The sequence below is a fragment of the Chlamydotis macqueenii genome, chromosome 2 (genome assembly GCF_036417535.1).
Source record: "Chlamydotis macqueenii isolate bChlMac1 chromosome 2, bChlMac1.mat, whole genome shotgun sequence".
NCBI lineage: Eukaryota > Metazoa > Chordata > Aves > Otidiformes > Otididae > Chlamydotis > Chlamydotis macqueenii.
In genome coordinates, this window is record NC_141557.1 from 54570106 (window position 1) to 54590863 (window position 20758).

A 20758-nucleotide genomic window follows, 5' to 3' on the forward strand; every position below is an offset into this window, starting at 1 on the left:
GAAATGTGTACTTTCACTGGCACTACCCACCCCTCCTGCCACATCCACATCCACTCTTTTTTTTTGTTTCCAATGATGCTGTCACTCCATTGTGTTGTGCTGAAGCGGCTATGCAAGATGAGCCATTTACAGCTCAAATAAATGAAAGGAAAGGTATCAGTGAATGAGAAGTTAATAATCATCACACACACTGTGAAACTACCTGCTTGGTGTGCTAAGAGCATTATTGCTAATGTGGTAAGAGCATTACTTACAGCTAATGCTGTGACTTATTAATAAATTCCTGTTATTCAATGAACAGAATAATATGCTTTATTTCTTGATGTTTCTGGTGTCCTTATCAATGCCATGTTCTAAAACCTGCCAAATATTTTGAAAAAAAATTTGGAAAAAGACAATTCCCTTCACTGTAAGAATCATCTTTGTGCTCATTCATATTCGTATGTTAGTTCACCTAAATATATTCTGTTGTTCACGTGATGTAAATCTCCATTATTGTCCATGCTATATGCAATAAGGAGATGGCTTTAAAACCGAGTTGTGCCAGATACTGCAGAAGAAACCATTAGATGTGAGGAATGTAGTTTTAGTAGTCTGTTGTAGTTAGTAACACATCTGGGAAGTTTATTCTCTAACCTTACCCGGTCAATATCACCCTTTCTTGCTAATCCATCTTGCCTCTTGGCAAGTTTTTCCTCCACAATTCCATTTCAAATGGGAGAGGTGTGACATTAGCTTGTCATCTGACTAACTAGGTTCCAGCATCATTGCTGTAATCGCCTCCCGTCACTTTACATAAGAGTAGAAGAGGAATGGGCTGCCTCTTCACTGTGTAGATAGGAGGAACCACAGTCCCATTTCCTAGATATTTTTTTTTTGGGAGGGGGGGGATGCCCTGTATATTATATAAATTCTAGTTTAATCAGGAACCTGGAAGACCTGTTGAACCATTGTCCTCACTGAGACACAAAAATAAGTTTTCAACCAAACCAGCTTGTTAGATTGAGAAGGAGAGGGGGAGAATTCCCAGATTCCCAAACATACAAAGCACGAGAGCAAGCATCTTTTCTCTAAAGTAACAAAGAGAAAGAAAATTATTTTGCAGAAATTTTATTTAGATAGTACAGGATAGTGCTGTGGCAAAGAGAGCCATCCCACTTGCTGCACAGGAATGAGTAAAATGTAGATTATGCTTAGACCTTGTTGCAGCAATTTAGGCACAGAATCATCTCCTTTTCCCAAATTTCCTTTCCATGATACAGCCAAGCACTTACAAAGAGAAGGAAGTGCAGTCCTTGAAGTGAGCGAGTATGTCCTAGTAGTTCAGTTTTTGAAAAGTGGAGCTCGGGGGCATGGAAGGGACCCAGAAATTATGCATTAATAGAATCTGGAGGAGCAGAAATTAGAAGCATCAGTTTTGGGTTTTTTTAATAACAAAATTCCCTTTGAAAAGCAAAAATGATTTATGAGAATGGACTTGCACAGAGAGAGACTGTAATCCATTAGTGCTTCTTAATACAAAACAATTCATTTGGAATTAGCATAAATGAGAGCAGAATTTTGCTCTTATGGAAAACTTACATAGCCATGAAAATCAAGATGCGAAATGCAATAGAGTCTCTGGTTGGCAGCGGTGGATAGAGAGAGGGAGAGAGGGAGGAAGAGCCATTGACAGCTTAGAATTAGGCTTGTTTATCTTTGAAGAGTGCAAGAGTGAGCCTTGCATGTTTAACCTGTTCAGCGCCGGTGAGTGAACGGCCTGTACTGTGAGGTACCACAGCTTGCTCTGACAGTGCCGTGCATCCATCACTCTAGAAAAGGAAAAATAGTCCCCCTAGTGTACCAACGCTGTAAGAAGCAGGAGGATCTCGCTTGATTCACTAAATGTGCTGCAAGTTCTGCTATGAACAACTGCGTAAAGGTATTGTAGTAAAACCTCAGGCTCTGTTGATCACAACGTTTGTAGTTTTTGAGGCAAGGAACCACAAACAATTATAAATAATTAGCATTAAAAAATAAAGGTCTGGTTTAACACATTTTAACTATGAAGTAATTGGGTTTTACATTGCTGTATAATTCTAAATCTTGCTTTTCTCACCCAGGAATTACATATTCTCCTGGAAGGAAGAAGAGAAAGTATATACAGTAATGCTATTTTCACAAGTTCTTAACTTTGTAGATGAGAGGTAAATTCAAGCACATTATTCTATTCAGAAGTTCCACTTTAATTTTTTATTGTTTCAGTTAAACAAGAGAAGCATACTGCAGATAACTGATCAGAGAAAAAAGTGGAGTCTGAAAAAAAAAGAAATTATTCAGTGTCACTGGACACTACCACTTTTCCAGGCTGATAGAGATCCAGTGTGCCGCCCAAAACACAGGCTTTGTATCACTTTGAATTTGCGCTCTCCCAGATTAAGTGATAATGAAGCCTTGATCATTACCTCTGTCTCAATATGTCTCAATAATTTTAGGTATGATGATGCAAACCAGGCCCTTTGTGCCAGATGCTGTAGTGGCATATAGGCAGGCACAGCTGCTGTATATTGCTGTGGCACCATAACCATTTTCCTTTTGGATATGCTGAGGGAGAGCCACTGATCACAAGTTTCAAAGGTGACCAGAAGGTATCGACTAGGAATACAGCACAGCTGGTGAAAAGCAATATTTGTCATTCTACAATTTTCCTTAAGTTGGCAGCGTCAGAGCAAACCTGGCCTGCCGAGTTCCCCTTTGCACCCTGCTCTACACCAGAGTCTGCCCTGTGGCAGATCAGGAGCTACCTTGCTCCCTCACCTTTTTGACTGCTGATGGGAGAGCTAATTCACCTTTCAAGCAGCAAAGCCAGGAAGTGTTTGGGAGAGGTAGGGAGACAATTCCTCACAGTAAGTAAAAAGAAATATTGGACTGACACCTCTTGGGGGATGGCTGGAGTAAGGCCCAAAGGATGAGCAGTGAAGCTGGGATGGTGCTCGGGGACCAACTGTGCAGCCCCTACAGGACCAGGTAGATTTGGCTGAGGGAAAAGGTCTCCAGCTCCACAGAGGTAAGGGCGGCTCCAGGGGTAGCAGAGGAGGCTCTTAAAGCTGTAACAGTGATGCCAAGACTTATGCAGAGGCATTAGCTGCAGGGCTGTTGTTTTACATTTCACAGACAGGCATTTCCCAGAAGAGTAGGTTAATCATGGCAAAAAAAGAGGCAGCATACATCTCACTTTGGGAGGAAGGAGCTCTTGCAGCTTGGCTTGAGTGTACATGAGTGTCTGGTTGGTTTGTTGGTGCATAAGGGCGCACCAGATTTGTGTGCATACAGTGCTGTCCTTATTTGCGTGCTGCAATGTGTGTCTAGGTGGGTGTCTTTGCTAAGAAAAACCCCGCAGTAGTAATTGTCAGTTTTAGTTGCTTGGATAAGTTAAGGGAATTTGAAAGGTGTTTGTGCATATCGACTGTAAAAAGGCTCCTCTTACAGAGAAACTGTAAGATAAACATCCTTAACTTTCCTTTCAAATTCATATACGGCATTTGCCTTCAGTGTGTCTGCTTTCCTGGAGTCAGACAAGGCAATCTCCTCTACTCATGCTCCCATTTACCAGTTGTATTTTGGATTGCTTGCGATGATATGGATGTTGATTATGGCCTTCAAACACTGCCTGGTTTTTCCATAGAATCGTCCTGAGGGATGAGACCGCAGCAAATTGTCAGCTGACCAAAAGGCAGCCCAAGGTATTAGTTCCATGTATTTTCTTTCATGAGTAAGAAGCAGATAAGATTTCAGCACAAATGGTGCATTTTAATTATGTTTATAAGTGAAATGAAGAGCAGATGTTGGAAGCATCATTTCAAGTACTCCTTCCTCATCCCGGAGGCAGCATTTCAGTGTTAATATTGTATATCTCTTGAAAAAATGCTTGATTTGTAAATCTTCTTAAGCTAAAATACGTTGTGGGCCTAGAAGCACCTCTGGGTCCCCATGCATCTACATGTGAATTCTTTTCTTGTTTCTGATTTTTGAAATAGGTACCCAAACTTCCTTTCTTAACTTTTTTCTTGGCAATTAAAAAAATTGTACTATAAAAATTCAAAGAATGCAAAGTATTCTCTGCCCGTCTCACTCCCTCAACATAAATTCTCTCTCTCCTATACATGCATGCGTATACATACACATACGTATACGCATATGCATATGCATACACATGTGCTCAATCACATTCCAAACACTCCTGGATGTTGGATCTTAAAATTATATTTTAGGAAATATTGGACTGGTAAGTGCTGTGCCTACAATTGGCATATTGTTGATATTCTCACATTTCTTTGACTATCACATGCTAAGATCAATATTGTCAATACCTTTAAAAATGAGATAATAGCTTCAAAATATTGCCAGAAACTTATTTAAAATGGAAAGAGTGCATTATATTCAGCTTAGAGACTAGATTGCTTTTTTCTGCATTTTTGCTTCTACCACTCTTTGAAAAGCAGATTGTTTGCACTAGTAACAGAAATGCAATTTTAGGAGGGCAGAAAGATGCACTAATATTTACATGAAACTGTAATAGAGCAAAAATAATACGGGCTGTTACTCCACTGTATTTCCAGAAGACTGTATTGATCTTCAAAGGGTTAAAGTGCTACCGGGTTACATTAATGTCATCCTTCAGCAATCACTGGCCAATAACATATCAGCAATCAATGCTGCAGTGTGTTGTTCACGACACTCAGTTTTTGGAGACAAGTGGCTGATATATTTTGACAAGAAGAAAAAATAGTCTTGGAAATTCTTGCAAATCTTAACTCAGAGGGGAAGATATATGAAGCAAACTGCTTCCATTAGAAAAAATGGTAATGTTTGCCTTCATAAGTAACAACATTTTATGTCAGTTCAGTGGAGCAGTGAATGAACCAAAACTCTGCTAACCTTCAAAATGGAAAGGATTCCGTAAGTAGGATTTACATAGTCTGAATATTTTATATTTTGAGTGCTCATCACAGCTCGCATAAACTAATACTTAAATATATATTTCCAATAAAGAAAACATTTGACTTCTGGTGGAGTAAAGCGGTGAGACACGTTTTGGCTTGTACAGTACAGACACAGGTTTCTCAGCCCCTGCTCCTTTTTTTCCAGGTGGCAATTTTCTTCTATCAAGTTATCGTAATTTGTGCATGTCCAAAGAAGGCAATGCAAGCCTCTGCACTTTGACACAAAAGAAACTTCAAGAAAAAATAATCAAGAACTCAGAGAGCCATAAAGTAAAAATACAAAGAGGGGAATAAAAAATAGAGGCTGCGAGAGGACGCGAGGGGTTAAAGTTCTGACCAGTGTCTGCATATATGATATTATATCACCTTATCTGAAAAGTTTAGGCTCAAAAGAAAAGCCTCGGTTTAAAATACCTTTTAGGTTTATTAAATCTTTAGGCTGAAGATTACAGCAAGTGTTTTGTCTTTGGTGAGTAGCTGTTTGTCTCACTTTATTTACTTGGTATTGGGTATTTGTCAATGTCATTTCATATCTGCAGAAAATTCATATGTTGTATGGAAGTATGTATGTGTGTGAGTGTGCTGAAGGTCACATGACTGTTTCATCCTATTTGGTGGAGCAGCTTGACTTTTTTTCCCTTGCTTTTGGTGATGGTTGTGAGTGCAGAAGTTGATTGACAGATGCATGCCAGAAACCCCCATTCTCCTTTTCAAAGACTACATATGATGGATTGCGATCTTTCAGCTCAGCAGGACACAGGGACCATGCAAGCTGTAATTGGTCAGGTATGGAGTCAGCCATTTCTCAACTCCCCTTTTATTTTTTTTTTTTCACAAGGGTCTAACCATATGATTCACATAATTCATATTTACAGTACCATCTTTCTATCTGTATCTCCAGCTACCACTGAGTGTAGTACTCAGAGAAAGGCAAAAGAACCACAATAATCTGGCCAGGGAATCACGAGTTAAACCTAGAAGACTATGCTTTTTTTTCTAATAAACCCAGTTTATAATTTAGTCTGAGCTTTGCCAAATCAATCTATTCATTAATTTACCGTTGTATTTTGTTTGAATGTGCTGAAGTAGAACTGAAGAGTGAAAGTGTTCTGTTTGATGGGGAGTTGCTTTCTATTTCTAATGCTGTTCATTCTTTCTATATTGACTGTATTCCTGTACTAAAGGCTGTGGTGGTTTTTTTTTTTTTCCCCTTTTTCTTTTTTTCTTCTTTTACTCCTAACCCAGATAATGTGTGATTGAGCCTGGTAAATGTAGTAGTCTTTGCTGCTGCAGAGGGGCAGCCTGCAAATTAAACACTGCCACAATCTGAAAGGTCCAGGTGGTCTGCTCGTGCTTCCTAATGCAATCCAGCACAACAGCTTTAATAAACAGCTCTATTTAGTTCTCCCTCCCTGTATCCAGGGAAGTGAACTGGTCTGGGGCTGCTGTGATGAAATGCCAGAAGAATATCTCTCAAAGGCCTCACAAGCTGATTTTTAGAGCTTTTCTGTTTTGTCGTCTTTGTCTTCCAAATGGGTCAGTGAGTCCTTCTCTTTCTGTTTTGTGATTTCTGATAAGTCTGTAGTTTTTATGTGTGTGTTTTAACCGTGCTGTTTTTAGCTTTAGCCAGGAGAGGGAGGAATCATTGTCTTTTCATTTGCTTCAAATAATAACCTGAAGTGGGGAAAGAAATTAAATTATTTTGTCCTGTTGTACAGGGAGGGCTGTTTTCCTGTGAATGCAGCCGGAGTCGGATGAGGGTGTCTGTTTTTATTTTTCTAACAAAATTTTAAGTGTTCAACACTTTCTCGTTAACCACTGACTTGTAAATCAGTCTCTAGCAAAGGCTATTTTTTGAAGTCTCAAAAGTTTGTGGGTTTTTTGCCTATGTTTCCAGTGTAGTGAACGCATGCTGCTGAGGTGATGACATAGTATTTGTGTTTCCTATATGTTGATACAATAGTGGAAAAATATGCATCCTACACACTGTTTTCAACTAAATTATGGCAAAGCACAGAAGTCCCTCAAAGCACATGGTTTATTAATACCATCGTACACAGTAATGCATTTCTGGGTGGAAAATGTCAAATATGTAATACCATGTTTACCACAGATTTTTATTGCTTTAAATATTTAAAAAATAGAAGATACATTTTTTATTAAAAATCCCCCAAACATTAACAGCTTTCTATTAGGCTGGCTTATACCTAAAAAGTGGGGCATGTTTGCCAGTATGACATTGTGTGAAAATACGTATTTTAGAGTGGGTTAATTACCTTTTTGTGTAAACTTGTTCAATCTTAAAGAAATATATTTAATAATTCTAAGGCAGATACAATGGCAAGGTTTTGAGCAAGTACACTTAACAGAAAATACACCCTGAAACCTTCATAAATCTCAAAGCTTGTAATATCTCTTTAATGTAACTTTTGCTTTGGCATGTAAAAAGTGTAAGTTAGCTATTTTATGTTTAAAGCTTTCTAGCTCTCGGAAAGTGGCTTTGAGGCTGGAAAGGGTAGGAGCATGTTATTTTTCTGTGTGTAACATTCCATATTTCATAAATTAAAAAAAAAGTTCAGTGAATGTCTGGAAAAATGTTTATATCGTGTGTTAGTGTATTTCATTTCCTAAAAATCAATAACAAGGGCATGCACTTCAAAGAAAAATACATTTCACTATTTCAAGTGACTAACAACTTCAGGTTTTTAATGCCAGAATTTATGGATGTTATTATTGTGCAACTTAGGTGTTTCAAATATTTTTTTTAGATCTGTATGTGTGTATATTTACATATCATATGTGTAAGTGTGCACATCCAAATGTGTTCATAAATCCATAAAATGTTCAAGTATGTTTTTTGGTTTGATGAGTTGTCCAGTGTTGTTATTAGCTACATGTGAAGACAGAACAAAATGTTTATATTCTTTTTCAGATAAAAATTATGTATTTCCTAGTTGTATAATAAAAGACTTTTACTTAAAACTTGGGAAACACAGAGCAATCAATATCATTACCATACGTTGCCGAAAATAGAAACAGACTTTCTCTATGGACTCTAATACTCAGCTGACAGGAGAAAATAACTATCAAAAGACAAACCGTATGCCATAAAATCTTTCCACACTGTAAGTCTACATTTAGTATTGATAAATAATAAAGATTTATATATTCAGTATGTATATATATTTAGAAGTGGCATTCATTTTCTAATACTATTGTTTTAGAAAATGTTCTTAAGAGTCCTTGTTAACTTTCAAACCTCCGAAAGCAAAAACTTTAAATAAATGTTTATCATTTGGCCTTTTTATTTCAGAATTGTATTTTTCTCCTGCTGTGAGAACTAAATTTTGTTTTGATTAATCCTGCAGATGTAGCTTTACATTCTGTCTTGTTTGCTGCTAATGGTGTGTGAACTTGCCTAATTAAAAATCCAGACTATCCATGTATATCTCTGCTCCAATGGAGATCAGAAACACTAGCAGGTTTTGTAGTTCAAACACTAGTCTGTGTATGACACGGAAGTAATAGCAGGAGCATGCTGATTTAAAGACATTTTCAACACCAAGTACTTGTTAATCATTAAATGCATTTTCTACTTTTTTTTTTTAATATCCTTTATTTCATCTGTCTCCAGCAGCAGTGTCCACAGTGGCTCCCACTGGTGATGGCAATGGTGGGCAGAGCACTGCAATCCTGACCATTACCTAGCACCTGGCTGTACTGGCTCCAAGGTGTGGAATTGCTTGTATAACTTCCCTCTGGATTTTTCCTCCCCTAAGCAAGCAATTAAATGGCCAAGTACTCTGAAGAACAACCTCCTTTCCTAGTGTGTCAAGATCTAGAAGCTCATTGTGATTTTGATTCATAACTGGAGTGTTTGGAATGAAACCCCAATCCCTGTCAGCAATAGTCTGTAGCATCCGTCCTTGCACACTGAACCAAAATACTCATTATTTCTTCAAATGTGTTTTGCTCTTACAGAAAATATTAGCTGGGATTTTATGCCATATTCCCTCTATATCTTGAGCCCACCTAAATGAACAAGTAAATAAATGTGTCATTAATCATTCTAATTATGTTGTATTTTCTCTACCTTGTATGCTTTCTAAAATCTGGATTGTACCTTTCTCTTCTTTTTTTTTTCTTTTTTCCTTGTCTTTTTTTTTCCTTGTCTTTTTTTTTCCTTTTTTTTTTTCTTTTTTTTTTTTCAGACCTGAGCTTGTGAGTGACAGGTTAGTTCATCAGCATTACAGCCCTCCTGTTTTTGTCTCATCTCATGCAGACAGGTCACTGTGTCCAATCACCCTTCTGGCTCTGCTATCCCCCGGGGAGCCCAGGCCAGCCTGCCATCTTGATCCACCAGCCTGAGGGCCCGGGCTGGCTGCACATTTCTGTGTTCACTGGTTCTTGCAGATGTACTACAGCGGGAAGGCGGGGGCAGGGGGGGCAGCTTAAATTAGATCTCTGTAAACTGAGAGGAAGTAAATTAAGTAACATTCTTCTTCAAATAAGCAGGCATTTGTGGTTATTATTGCTATGTTTGAGTTATCTTTCTACGTGTTAACCATGCTTATTTTCTATATGTCAATGGTATCCTCCACGTGATCTCATCATCTAGTAAAAGCTATTTATGCAAGGGTAAACACGTGCTCTTTTCCCATAGAGAGTTCTTCTCTGAAGCCCAATTTATAAGACTGATGCATTGCTGCAGCCAAGGTGGGTCTTCCTGTTCTGTGTTTTAGCTTGTTGCTTTTGTATTTTGTTTTGGTTTTTTTCCCCATGATTAACAACAATAGAGCAGGGGGACGTATGTTTTGGAGAAGCCATTCATTTCTGTAACTCATGGGTCACTTTTCAGAAGTTTGATCTCTTGTCAATGTTGTTTTCTAATGCAGATCAATACAAATCCAGGAGTTTAATTTTTACCAAATGAAGATCAGATCTATAATGTTAGTTTGTCTTGAGCAATCTTTAAGTGATTCTTCTTCTAGTAGTAGGGAAGGTCTTTTTCTATTGGAATACCTATTTCCATCTCTCATCTAATATACATAAGTGCCCATAACATATACAAACAGAAAAGAACCATCTTACACATAAATTTAAGACCCACTTTCCTAATACAGCAAGGAATTGTGCCCTTTTGTCTACAATTTGGGACAAATCCTGTTCTCTCTTGCAAGAATCAGACCCATCACTGTAAGCATGGCTACTTGCATAAGTAAGGTCAGACTACTTGTCCCCTTGTCTGCTTAGTGTATGTCCAGCACAGGTATTGTTGTCCTTTACAGGCACCAGTAGCTGTTTTCTCCAGTTCGAGACTCTGAGAGAGAGAGAGAGACCTATGGACAGGTACAAAGTGACTGTTGTTTTCAGTAGTAGAGAGAGAGACAACGTAAACAATAAGAATCATGTTTGAAAAACTTCAAAACCATATTTTTTAATATTTATGAACAAGCTGGTACTCTGATAATGAAGCATTCCATCTCTGCAGAAACCCACTGTTTTATACGCTCTCTAGTATACTGTGTTCTTAAGAATTATTATTGCAAGAAGATGCAGGAATGTGGCTGTAATATTTTACAGTATAAATATTTGTTGTAGAGGAGTTTGGATCTTGTTAATTTAATATATGTAAATTCTTTGGTCCTAGGCCTGGATTCCAGCAAAAGAATGCATTTCTCTATTGACTTCTGTTTTTACAGCAGAAAAGATGGATTTTTATCATTTTCATTCATGCATAACAAGATTTTTCTTGTTTTTGCACCAAAATCAGGTTCTAATTGAAATCAGCCCTCTAAAAATACCTTTAGTAATTTTTTTTCTTGTTGAATTTTTTTATTCTTTTCTGTTCTGTGCTACTCTGCTGTTTCATGTATTAGTTTGCGTGTGTGTCAGGACAATTAAGAGGTCAAGTCTTTAAAAAGCTGTGATTTACACTCTGTGTATATTCACTATTTTTCTAATTGTAAGAGAAAAATGAAGTATGTCAGATGACCTTTAAATTGCTGGGCAAGTGACACTTGTCCAGTGATGTAGATTTTTATCTTTTGGCAATGCATTTATATTCAAGTACCTCTGCTGTGTTTCCTAGATTCTAGACAGATAAACTAAATACCAATCTGGGCCACTTTTGTATGTACAATACATAGAAGTGACTGTGCTGAGCCTCTTATCTTACACTGACCTGTAGCTGTACAAGACTTTTATTTTTCTTCTCTGATCTGAACTGCAACTCAAATGGAAGAAAATAAAAGAACAATTGAAGACAAATTGTGTATAGCATTTTCAACATTATATGAGGGCATGGCCAAATATTCTTTATTCCTCTGATTTACATCTCTCGGTGGCATTTGCTTGTAATGCTCTCTCTTACTCTGAAATTGTAAAAATGGCAGGAAGAAACTCAGATCAGTCAGTTCTGAATATATATCTCTCATTAAACTTAACAGAACTTAAATGTGTACTTAAAAGTTGGTCAGCAAATCACAAGCCTGTATAGGAGCTCTGCAGCTGCTAAATTTTCAGGTGCACAGTACCAATACTGAACTCAATGTGGCTCCTCATGTAAATAACACTTTGCAGGATCTGGTCCAACCTGCCTATTGAGTAACTGTCATTGCTAATAAATATAACAAAGTCTGGTTTAAATGCTAGCTAAATAATTGCAATGCATACTCTTTTATAATTAGAACTGACTATTAGGATTAAAGATTGTAACTCAAGGCTCTTGAACACTTATTTTTCAAGGATGTCAGGGCTACAGGTAAATGGACTATTGCTTCAGGGTTTTTGTTTCATCATTGGCTTTGAAACCTCTGTGATATGTAGGACTATTTCTTCAAAAGAGGAAGATTAGTTGTTGATATTTGCTCCTGATTCTCTGTTGACTGGTAGTGCTGTTCCATAGGAGAGTTTTATCTAACTGCTAGATCAAAAGAAAATTTTGAAGATCAAGAGACTGTTCTAAATTTCTAGCCGTTTTAAAATGTGGTAGTGGGAGAAAATGGAAAAAGAAAAAAAGGAGAGGGAGGATGGTACATTTTGTAGTTACTAATAAGCCTGCTTTTTTTTTTTTTTTTCTAAGAGTGGTACAATTTGTATATGCAATACTATATTATAGCAAAACTCAGTCCAGCAAACTTCTATGCATAGTCTTCCTTTTAGTCAGATGAGTAATAGAAATTGATGTTATTAACACTGGTGCATATACTTAAAGTTGAGGAAATGTGTTTCAGAGATGAGAGCCTCGGAAACGGATCTTGCGCCGCATTGCAAAACTGTCCTATGGCCTTTGCTCGTATGAATGAAGACTTACAGGGTAGGACACTGATCGCTGTTCTTGTTAAAACAGATGGGTCTTGTTTTCCTGGGCTTTCCTGTACTGCCTTACTGTAAAATAAATCAAATAGCAGTGCTGCAAAATCTTACTTGCACGAGTAATTTTTTTTTATCCTGTGATATTTCCAGAGAGTGTTCCCTAAACTACTTGCTAAATATGATCTATTCCCATAGGTAACTATTTCCAGGATGGGACTCTGATCCCATAGATGGGGAACGGCATTGTAAAGAGAAATAGATCCTTAAGCAAAAGGAAAAAAAAATGCTAGAAAGGAACTTCATGCTACTTCAGTCACTGATTCCTTCAAGTATTTTTTATTTTGCAAGTTTCTAGCATTTTCAAGGATCTCAAACTCATGTGTGTTTAGAACACACAATCCAGCTGTGTAATGGCACTTCCTAAAAGGAAATATTATAAGGGCAACAGTAAAAGACAAAAAGGGTTGGTTTTTTTTTTAGTCACCCCCTGCTATGGAAACAAGACTTGCAAGCAATAGACAATAATGGAGCATGAGGTTTTTACGAGCAGATTAGTTAAAGTCATGTTAATACTATTACAGAAACGCTGCTGTTAGCTATATTAGAAGAGATAATTCTGTATCAGAATGTTGTCATTTTCACTAAACTGTTTACATTCCTAACTGCTTTTCCACTTACTGAGCCAACTTGTGAAGCTCTAACTCATCTTTTACTTGAGCTTTGCTCGTGTTTCATGTGCAATGAAGTATGGAGGAGTTTTACTGGAATAAAAAGGTCTGATTTTTAAAAAAGCTGGAGGCTTTAGCCCATTTCTGGATGTCATCTTGGGGAAGGAGGAGGAAGTAAAAAAAAAAAATGCAGCATAGACTAAGAGTGAAGCAATAGTATCAATGACTAAAACATTTCATATCCTTATCTCAAGCTTATGACTTAAAAGCACATTGTCTCTCATCAATGGCAAACTAGCATAAGCTTCCATTTATTCATAGTACTCTAAAGGTGTACACTAAAGGCTTTGCTTATTTTATTTTTAATTTATAACATTAGAGAACTGTGCCTGATTGTTACTGAATACAGCTTTAAAAATAAAAAAAAAAAGGGCTACAGATGCAAATAACTCGCAGTTCTGAGATACTGTCATGATGGCTATAGCTATCGGTACTGGAACCAGATTCTGCCAAGTGCTGAATGCTTCCAGAGTCCTGGACTTTCCACCACCTTTGTTAAGCAGGACTCTGTTCCAGCAAGGCCTGAATGTTTTCAGTCTTCTTCAAAGACAGAATTAGACCCTGAAGCACACAAGGGGAAATTTTTCATTTGATTTTTTTTTTTTTTTCCTCCTCAGACATTGGTAATGAAGGAACAATTCAAAGGTTTCTTATGAACATTCTTTTTAAAGTGAAATAAAATAATCTGGAATAAAGCAGAAGAATGTTTCTTAGAGTGGCAAACAGCTATTGCAGGATTCCTGGCCATAAGTCTTACCTTCCTTCACTGTGCCCATCCCTTTCTGTGTACAAAACATGCTTCACATTCTTCAAATGGATTATACAAAGCAGAAATTATATCTGCAAACAAGAAGCTCTCAGTCTTTTGGAGGAAAGGTTGAAAGTTGTGGCAAATGTAAAAGTGGCTTCTAATGTGGAAGAATAAAGCAGAGAACATCAAACTCATTTCACTTAGTGCCATTCATGATGATTTATCATTATAGTCAGGGCAAACTGTTATCTCAGAGCTGAAACAATTTTGTCCATTAAGAGGAAAAAAACAACCCCAAAAACCAGAATGTTCCTGCTTGGTTCTTATATCCTTAGGGTTGTAATATTGAATTTGGAATTGGGGAAGCTTAATCTTGAAGCCAGATTTGACAAGATGCTGGTTGAACAGTAGGCAGAAGTGATGGTTTGTGTGTTGTAATGCCCATGGTGGGAAATAAAGAAAGAAAAGAAGATTTTTTTTTTTTTTTTCAGAAGTGTGGATGCAGTATTCACCAGCTGCTCCAGCTTCTCATCAAAGTAGACAAGAAAACCTGTGTGTGCAAGTTAGTGAGGGAAGCTCACAATTTCAAAGTCTGACAGAAGAGAAACTGGAATGCTCTAAAACAGCATGTGAGGGTTTGCAATGGCTCTGAAAACAGTTATCTTTTTGTTTGTTTGTTTTCGTGCTGTTGCTTATTTGAAGGGTGATCATGAAACCATTTAAGCACATCCACAAGTATCCCCACAGACTTACTGGGAAAGCTCACGTGAGAACCATATTGTGCACTACACTATGTGAAGCTAAAAGCTTGGATTTCATGTGGCCTCAACAGGCCACAGACATGTACAGCTGAAAAATAATAAGCCAGTTCTTCAACTCCACTCAGTTAATCCTGGAGAGCATGAGTCTGTGTGTGCATGTAGGCAAAAACCTTGAGTCTGCATCTGAAATCTTAGTGGAGTGAGCAATGGACTCATTGGCAGGTGTTGGGAAGGCAAGACCTGGATTTTGAATAGTCAAACAACAAAAATGGGTGGAAGACTGGAGTTTCTTCCCCTGAATATATTGGTTTGTGTTTATTTTGTTTAAGTTCATGCTGGATTCTTAGTGAGAAGAGAAATTGAGGGCTGCTCCCTAACTAGGGATTTAGAGTGACTCTGTAATTAGTTTAACCCAAGAGGCGCTGTGGATATTCAGCAAACCTTTGTTCCATTCTGCTCATGTCCTTATGCTAGACCCATCACCATAGTTATTAGATCTCAAAGATTACATTCTTTGATCTAGTGCTTTCTAAATCCTTAAACTACAGTTTATTTATTTAAAAGGTTATATCCAGCATTGGATTGGATTGTAAAGTACCCTTTGACTCTTTCATGAAGGACACAGTAGAAACACATGCTGCCAAAGGAGTATTTCCTTCTGACCATGAAGCACCACAGCATTTTATTGAATTAAGAACTGCATGAGGATCTGTGCTTTTAATCTGGCCAGTGTGCTGAGATTTTTTTTTTTATCTCATTGATATCATGATGTCATTCATTTCTGATACAACAGGCATTTATTAGGGTCTGTAGATGAATGTCAGTTACTCTCTACATTAAAAAAAATGCAAAGTAGCCTCATATTTCCCTAAGAAAATATACGTGTGCTAAACCTCAATCAGATGTTAAAAATGAGTATGTTCAGGATGTGTTCTTGGGATCTCTCTTTGATCTGATGTTTACCAGGGTGCATCACAAGTAACTGTGGAGCTAAACAGAGTTACATTTGGGTAAACATGATCACCAGCAGCTTTTAAGCTTGTTCCATCAGATTCAGAAGCCCTTAGACGAGCAAATTTACCAGTGTAGTCTACAATGCTTGATTAATTATGAACTATATGATGTGACTCCCAAGCTAAACAGCAAGAAGGCACAGAAAGTAAAAGAGGAGGACACTAAAATTGAGCCCAGTGTGCTCCATGCCCTGACTGATATTAATTATACTGTATCCAAACTAGTCTATTTTTTTTCCAATCAGTCCTGCAAAGCAAACTATAACAATTCTCATGTAATTTCCCTTAATTCTGGAGCAACCAAGACTGAAATTGGCACCTGAAAAAAGAAATCTTATTAAAAATAGCTATTGTTTTTTCATTTTTTAATGCTTGTGTTTGGTTATTTTTCTTTTCTGAGAAGCTTAGCCCCTGGAGATAGTAGACTGATTCTACTTTATACTGAGACCTCTTTATACCATCTGGCAGTACAAACCAGCTGTAAAGTGGGTGTAAGAGTAATTTATTTATGTGTACTTCAAAGCTCTTTTATATTTCCAGAATGGTAGAAAATCACCATAGTGTAAATGGCAATCAGGCCCAAATAGATGGACTGGTATTTCCATTTTTTTTCTCAGATGGAAAAGGAAAAGGGAGAGGTAGAAATCAGACTGGAGGAAGAGAGGAAGGACTAAGTCTTATTTAGCTACAAATAGATGTTCATTAACATCCATTCTCGTTTGAAAAAAAAAGACAAGGTAGAAGGGCCAAATCCTATTTTACTGGCCACAATCCATACCTTTGCTGGCAGTAATGAAAACATGAAAGGGAAGGAAGTGAGCACCAGTCAAACCATAGTAGTCAGTACCTGACAACACAACAAAATCAAAGTAATGGCTGCTTTCTCAATCAATCAAGTGCATTATCATTTTTAAATGTGTATACTTAAAACAAAAGACTTAATCTATTTCTCTCCTTTCTTTTTCCTTTTTTTCTTTGTGTTTTTTTTGTTTTTTTTTTTTTTACCCTATGGCTGCAGTGTTGCTTGCTGCAACATTTGACACATCTGTGGTTCCACGGCATTATTCAGTTAGTACACCTGGATTAGTGAAAAAGAAACAAAATGAAATTCATAGAAATTAATATCAGTTCTCTCTTTCTATACTTTATATTGTCAGATGAATTCTTCAAGTCAAAGGGTGAATAAAAACAACAAAGAGAGAAGAAGCAAGACAGAGTTATAGTTATGCTAATGGAAAACATCTTAAAATTTAGTCAGGCATGGGAAAGAATATTAAAATAGCAATTTTGGGGTTGACCCAAGAGTTTTCTTTGAAATTTTGAGAAGCCTCCTGCTCCATTTTGTTTCATAATCCATTTTAAACAGGCACATAGGAGGCTTAAGGGATTCTGTGAAGTTGTGAGATATTTCTCTCTTTGCTTCCCCATTTTGTGAGAGCCCAAGAGAAAAATATTGGCAGGGCTTGTAGAATCTAATTGAAGTAGCCCAGTATTTCTTATCTTAAGGCCTTTGCTGCTGTTAGCATTTCCACCTGGTTGGCTACCTCTTCCTGAATATTTTTGAAGACAATTTCAGACAAAATACTTAGTGGTTCCCGAGGAGGACAGGGAAATGCAGGAAAGTTTTGCCCATTTTAAAGACACTCTCTGTTTAAGAGCAAAACCTTTAATTTGATGAAGAGTAGGAGCACTGTGTCCGAGATGTCTCTTCTGGTGTCTTGTGACAATCCACCCATGTTTGATTATGTTCCAAGTCTTTTAGAAATGTAGTTGTCACATGTTTACTTGGCAACTCGAAACAGCTACATCCCCTGAAGAGTCACAGAAAATAAAAGTGTGAAAGGAAGCTCAGAAAGTCATCTGCAGATAGACAAGATCAGCTTATCTAGTACCATCAGACAGGTATTTGTCTAAGTGCTTCCTGAAAAATTACAGCAGCACCCATTCCACAGTATCCTCGTGCTATTTGTTGAGTTTAATTATCCCTGCTGTAGTGTGGACTGTTAGAAAGTTTTCCGTGTGGCAAAAAGAATCTTTCTTGCCACAAGTTAAGCCTGTATCTTCTTCCCTCTTTTAAGGATATCATATTATTTCTTTCCCTTCTTGAAAGCCTAGCTTCTAACTTGGCCCATCTTGGGAAATGGCAGAGATGGCACCAGGGACCCTCACTCTTCTATGCACTCAGTGATCACCCTCTGGGGGAGATGGAGGAGGAAGAGGCGTGACTCAAATGAAGACAGGACAAGAGGATTTGCCTTCCTGTGGGCAAGCTGAGATGAGAGGAGCAATTGAGTGGGGACTGGACCTGGCTGGGGATAAAGACAGAAACAGAAAACCAGTGAGGCAGGATCCTTGCTGCTCAGAAATTTCTGCTGGCAAATTCCCCTGGCAAAATATCTCAGTTTTCATTTAAAAAATATGAAGCTATACACACAAAATGTGAAAAACATTATTTGTATTGTTAAGCCACATAATTCAAATGAAGTATTTGAACAGTCATGATCTGTTTTCCTTGCAAATATGTATAATAACAGACCCTTGAATTACGTAAACAACTACATATGCTGCACAGATTAGGTTCCTTTAGTGTGACCTCTATACTTGCACACTGCCATTTCTGTTTCCATAATAGTATTTGACAATATAGAGACTACTTTATTATATTTCTTTCTGAATATTACATTTGATATATGATGTTTTTTTACTTCCTAGGTATTGCAGAAAGTTTATGTTTGCATGTATACACATAGACATATATATGTGTGTGTATATATTCTGTCCCAAATTCCAGAAAAGTCTTACTTCATTTTAAATGTTTGGGGGGTTTTGGATTTGCATAATTTTGAAAGATTAAGAAAAGAATTTTTAAAACAAAAGTAATTTTGAATTAAGCACTCAAACTCTTCTGCTTACAAAATGCCAAACTGAAAAATACAGACTTTTTTTTTTTTTCTTTTTCATATGAATGGTAGGATTAAAGGTTCTAACATAGCTGAATTTTCATTTTGCATGAAAAATTTCCCAGGGGTCTTGCCATTACTATATCAAACAGACAAAACCTATCAACTTACCCAGTAGTTTTGCTAGAACAGTGACTGACATCTAGATTTTTGGATATATATAGATACTGTTTTTTGTACAAAGTAGACACATGAAACCCCTACAGTAGTTGATACTTGGCTCTTAATTCTCCATGGCCTCAATTAGTTATTTACAATGTTAAAAATGGAAGCGTTGCAAAGCCAAGTGCTTTTTCACTTCAAGTGTCTAATACAGTTCTTTTACTGCAAAGTAAAAGCTTCAGGTTACTACAGAGAAACAACATTGGATTATCATTTGAACAGATATAATTGCTACTTTCAGCAGCTTGAAGTCACTTTAATTCCTATACTATCCTATACTACATCAATTTTATCTCTGATGAGAGGGGATAATTTTCTGAAACTTATTTAGCTTTTCCTCAGCATTATTTACAATTGCGACTATAATCTAATGTATGATTTAGTAAGAGCCTGCCATCATACTGAGGGAGAACTGGGAATTGGCACGTAGTACAAACCACTTACGTGGGGTGGAGTGGTGTGCAAAGGAAAAGGAGTAATTGCCAACATGGGGGTGTGAAAAAGGCAGGATTAGAAGAAAGGTGGAGGTACAAGGTGGAAGGCAGGTATGGCAGCTAGAGAAAAGGTGTTTTGGTAAGGCTGAAAATTTCAGAGTTATTTTTTAATTGGTTTGCTACAGTTTCATATATTGAACTAGTGGTAATAAGGACTCAGAAAGATTGAAAGATTAGGACTAGTAGCCAGGATTAGGCTGTGGCAGAGAGCTGTGTGAAACAATTGTGTACAGGAAGACTGAGGATAATAAAACTACATCCATATTATATCCTTTCTTTTCATCTTTATCCATTCAGCATCTGCTCAGATGCAAGTTCAGGGACCCATCTTACCAAGCATCAGCAAAGTGTGCTTCCAGGGCTTGATCCGGTCACCCTCCTGTTCTTTATTCATACTTTGCAAAACTATTACCACCATTAATGTTAATCTCTTAAATTCTGTTCTAATTTAAATTCCTTCTAACTGAAGGTAGACTGGCGTAGGAATTGTCTGGTGGCAAACTGGGGGCCTACAATGTTTCAGACGAAGGTTACAAAACCAAGAACAAGTCTATGAAGCTGTCCTTAAAAGTGATTTACATGCTTTCATCTGGTAAATGTCTCCACCTCAGGCTAGAGAAAGAGAATAATAACTATTATTTGATAAAGTTTTACTAAAATAATACTCTTTTTTTTTTCCCTTCTCAAATTATCTGGTGAGAATAGGTTTCATATGCATCTCACATTGGTATTGGGGCGTGTTATTTGTATCACTGAATCACTTTATGCTGTAGTCCCACATCGGTGTCCCTGTGCTCAGGGACAGCAGCTACTGGCATCAGAGGCAGCAAATGCCAGGTAGGAAGACTCAAAAATTGTTTCTTTAGCTCAAGGGTGGCATATGTAAGATGTGTGATTGCAACAGTGTCATGCAATGCAGTGGGGAAGGAGCCATGAAATACACAGCAAATTTTCTAGTGAAGGTTTTTTTTTCCCATAACTTCCAGTTTTGCCAGTCTGTGCAATGACATCAGCTGCTTTAATTCTTACACTGTAGAATTTTAGGCCCAGAGTTTTAACTGTGGCAGTTCCCCTACAGCTTCTTGGTCATGAGTAAGCTTAGTCACATGTATAATAATTTAAATGTATATAGAAGATATAAAAGGTGTTGAGGACACCAGCTGGACATTAATTACACAGGGACATTTATTTACATCAACTGTGGTAGAAATCAAGCAATACTTTTACACAGGGAGATGTGAGGGAGCTGCTGCTCCTGAAGGTTTGGGGAGGAGGGCTGGGCCTCACCAGCCAGGGGCCTGTCCTCACAGCACCCGAGTGGGGCAGGCCCAGGATGGCTGCCAGGCCCCGCTGAGTCCAGGCCCCCAGGTATGGCAGCAGTTAGGTAAGAGGCCATGCCAGAACATGGGGCTGTAGGGTGCTGGAAGCCAGCACAGCTGTAGCATTGCTGGGCTAAATGGGGCTGTGGGCAGCGTTGGGGAGGCCTCAGGTGTGGCTCCTGAGGGCAGTTAAGGTTTGCTGTTTCCCTGGGAGGAAGCTGTGGGCAGCTGGTTCTGCTCTATAAAGAAAGAGCTGTGTTTGCTGTGTGGT

General features: G+C 37.7%; 1 protein-coding gene across 1 annotated transcript in view; it reads left to right on the forward strand.

Annotated features, from left to right (window-relative positions):
• The first annotated feature begins 5663 nt into the window (after window positions 1-5663).
• The window catches only part of POU6F2 (POU class 6 homeobox 2), a 320098-nt gene continuing 305003 nt past the window's right edge, over window positions 5664-20758 (forward strand). The window contains exon 1 of the mRNA XM_086741701.1: window positions 5664-5768. Coding sequence (XP_086597827.1) covers window positions 5664-5768 — 105 coding nt within the window. The remainder of the gene's footprint in view (window positions 5769-20758) is intronic.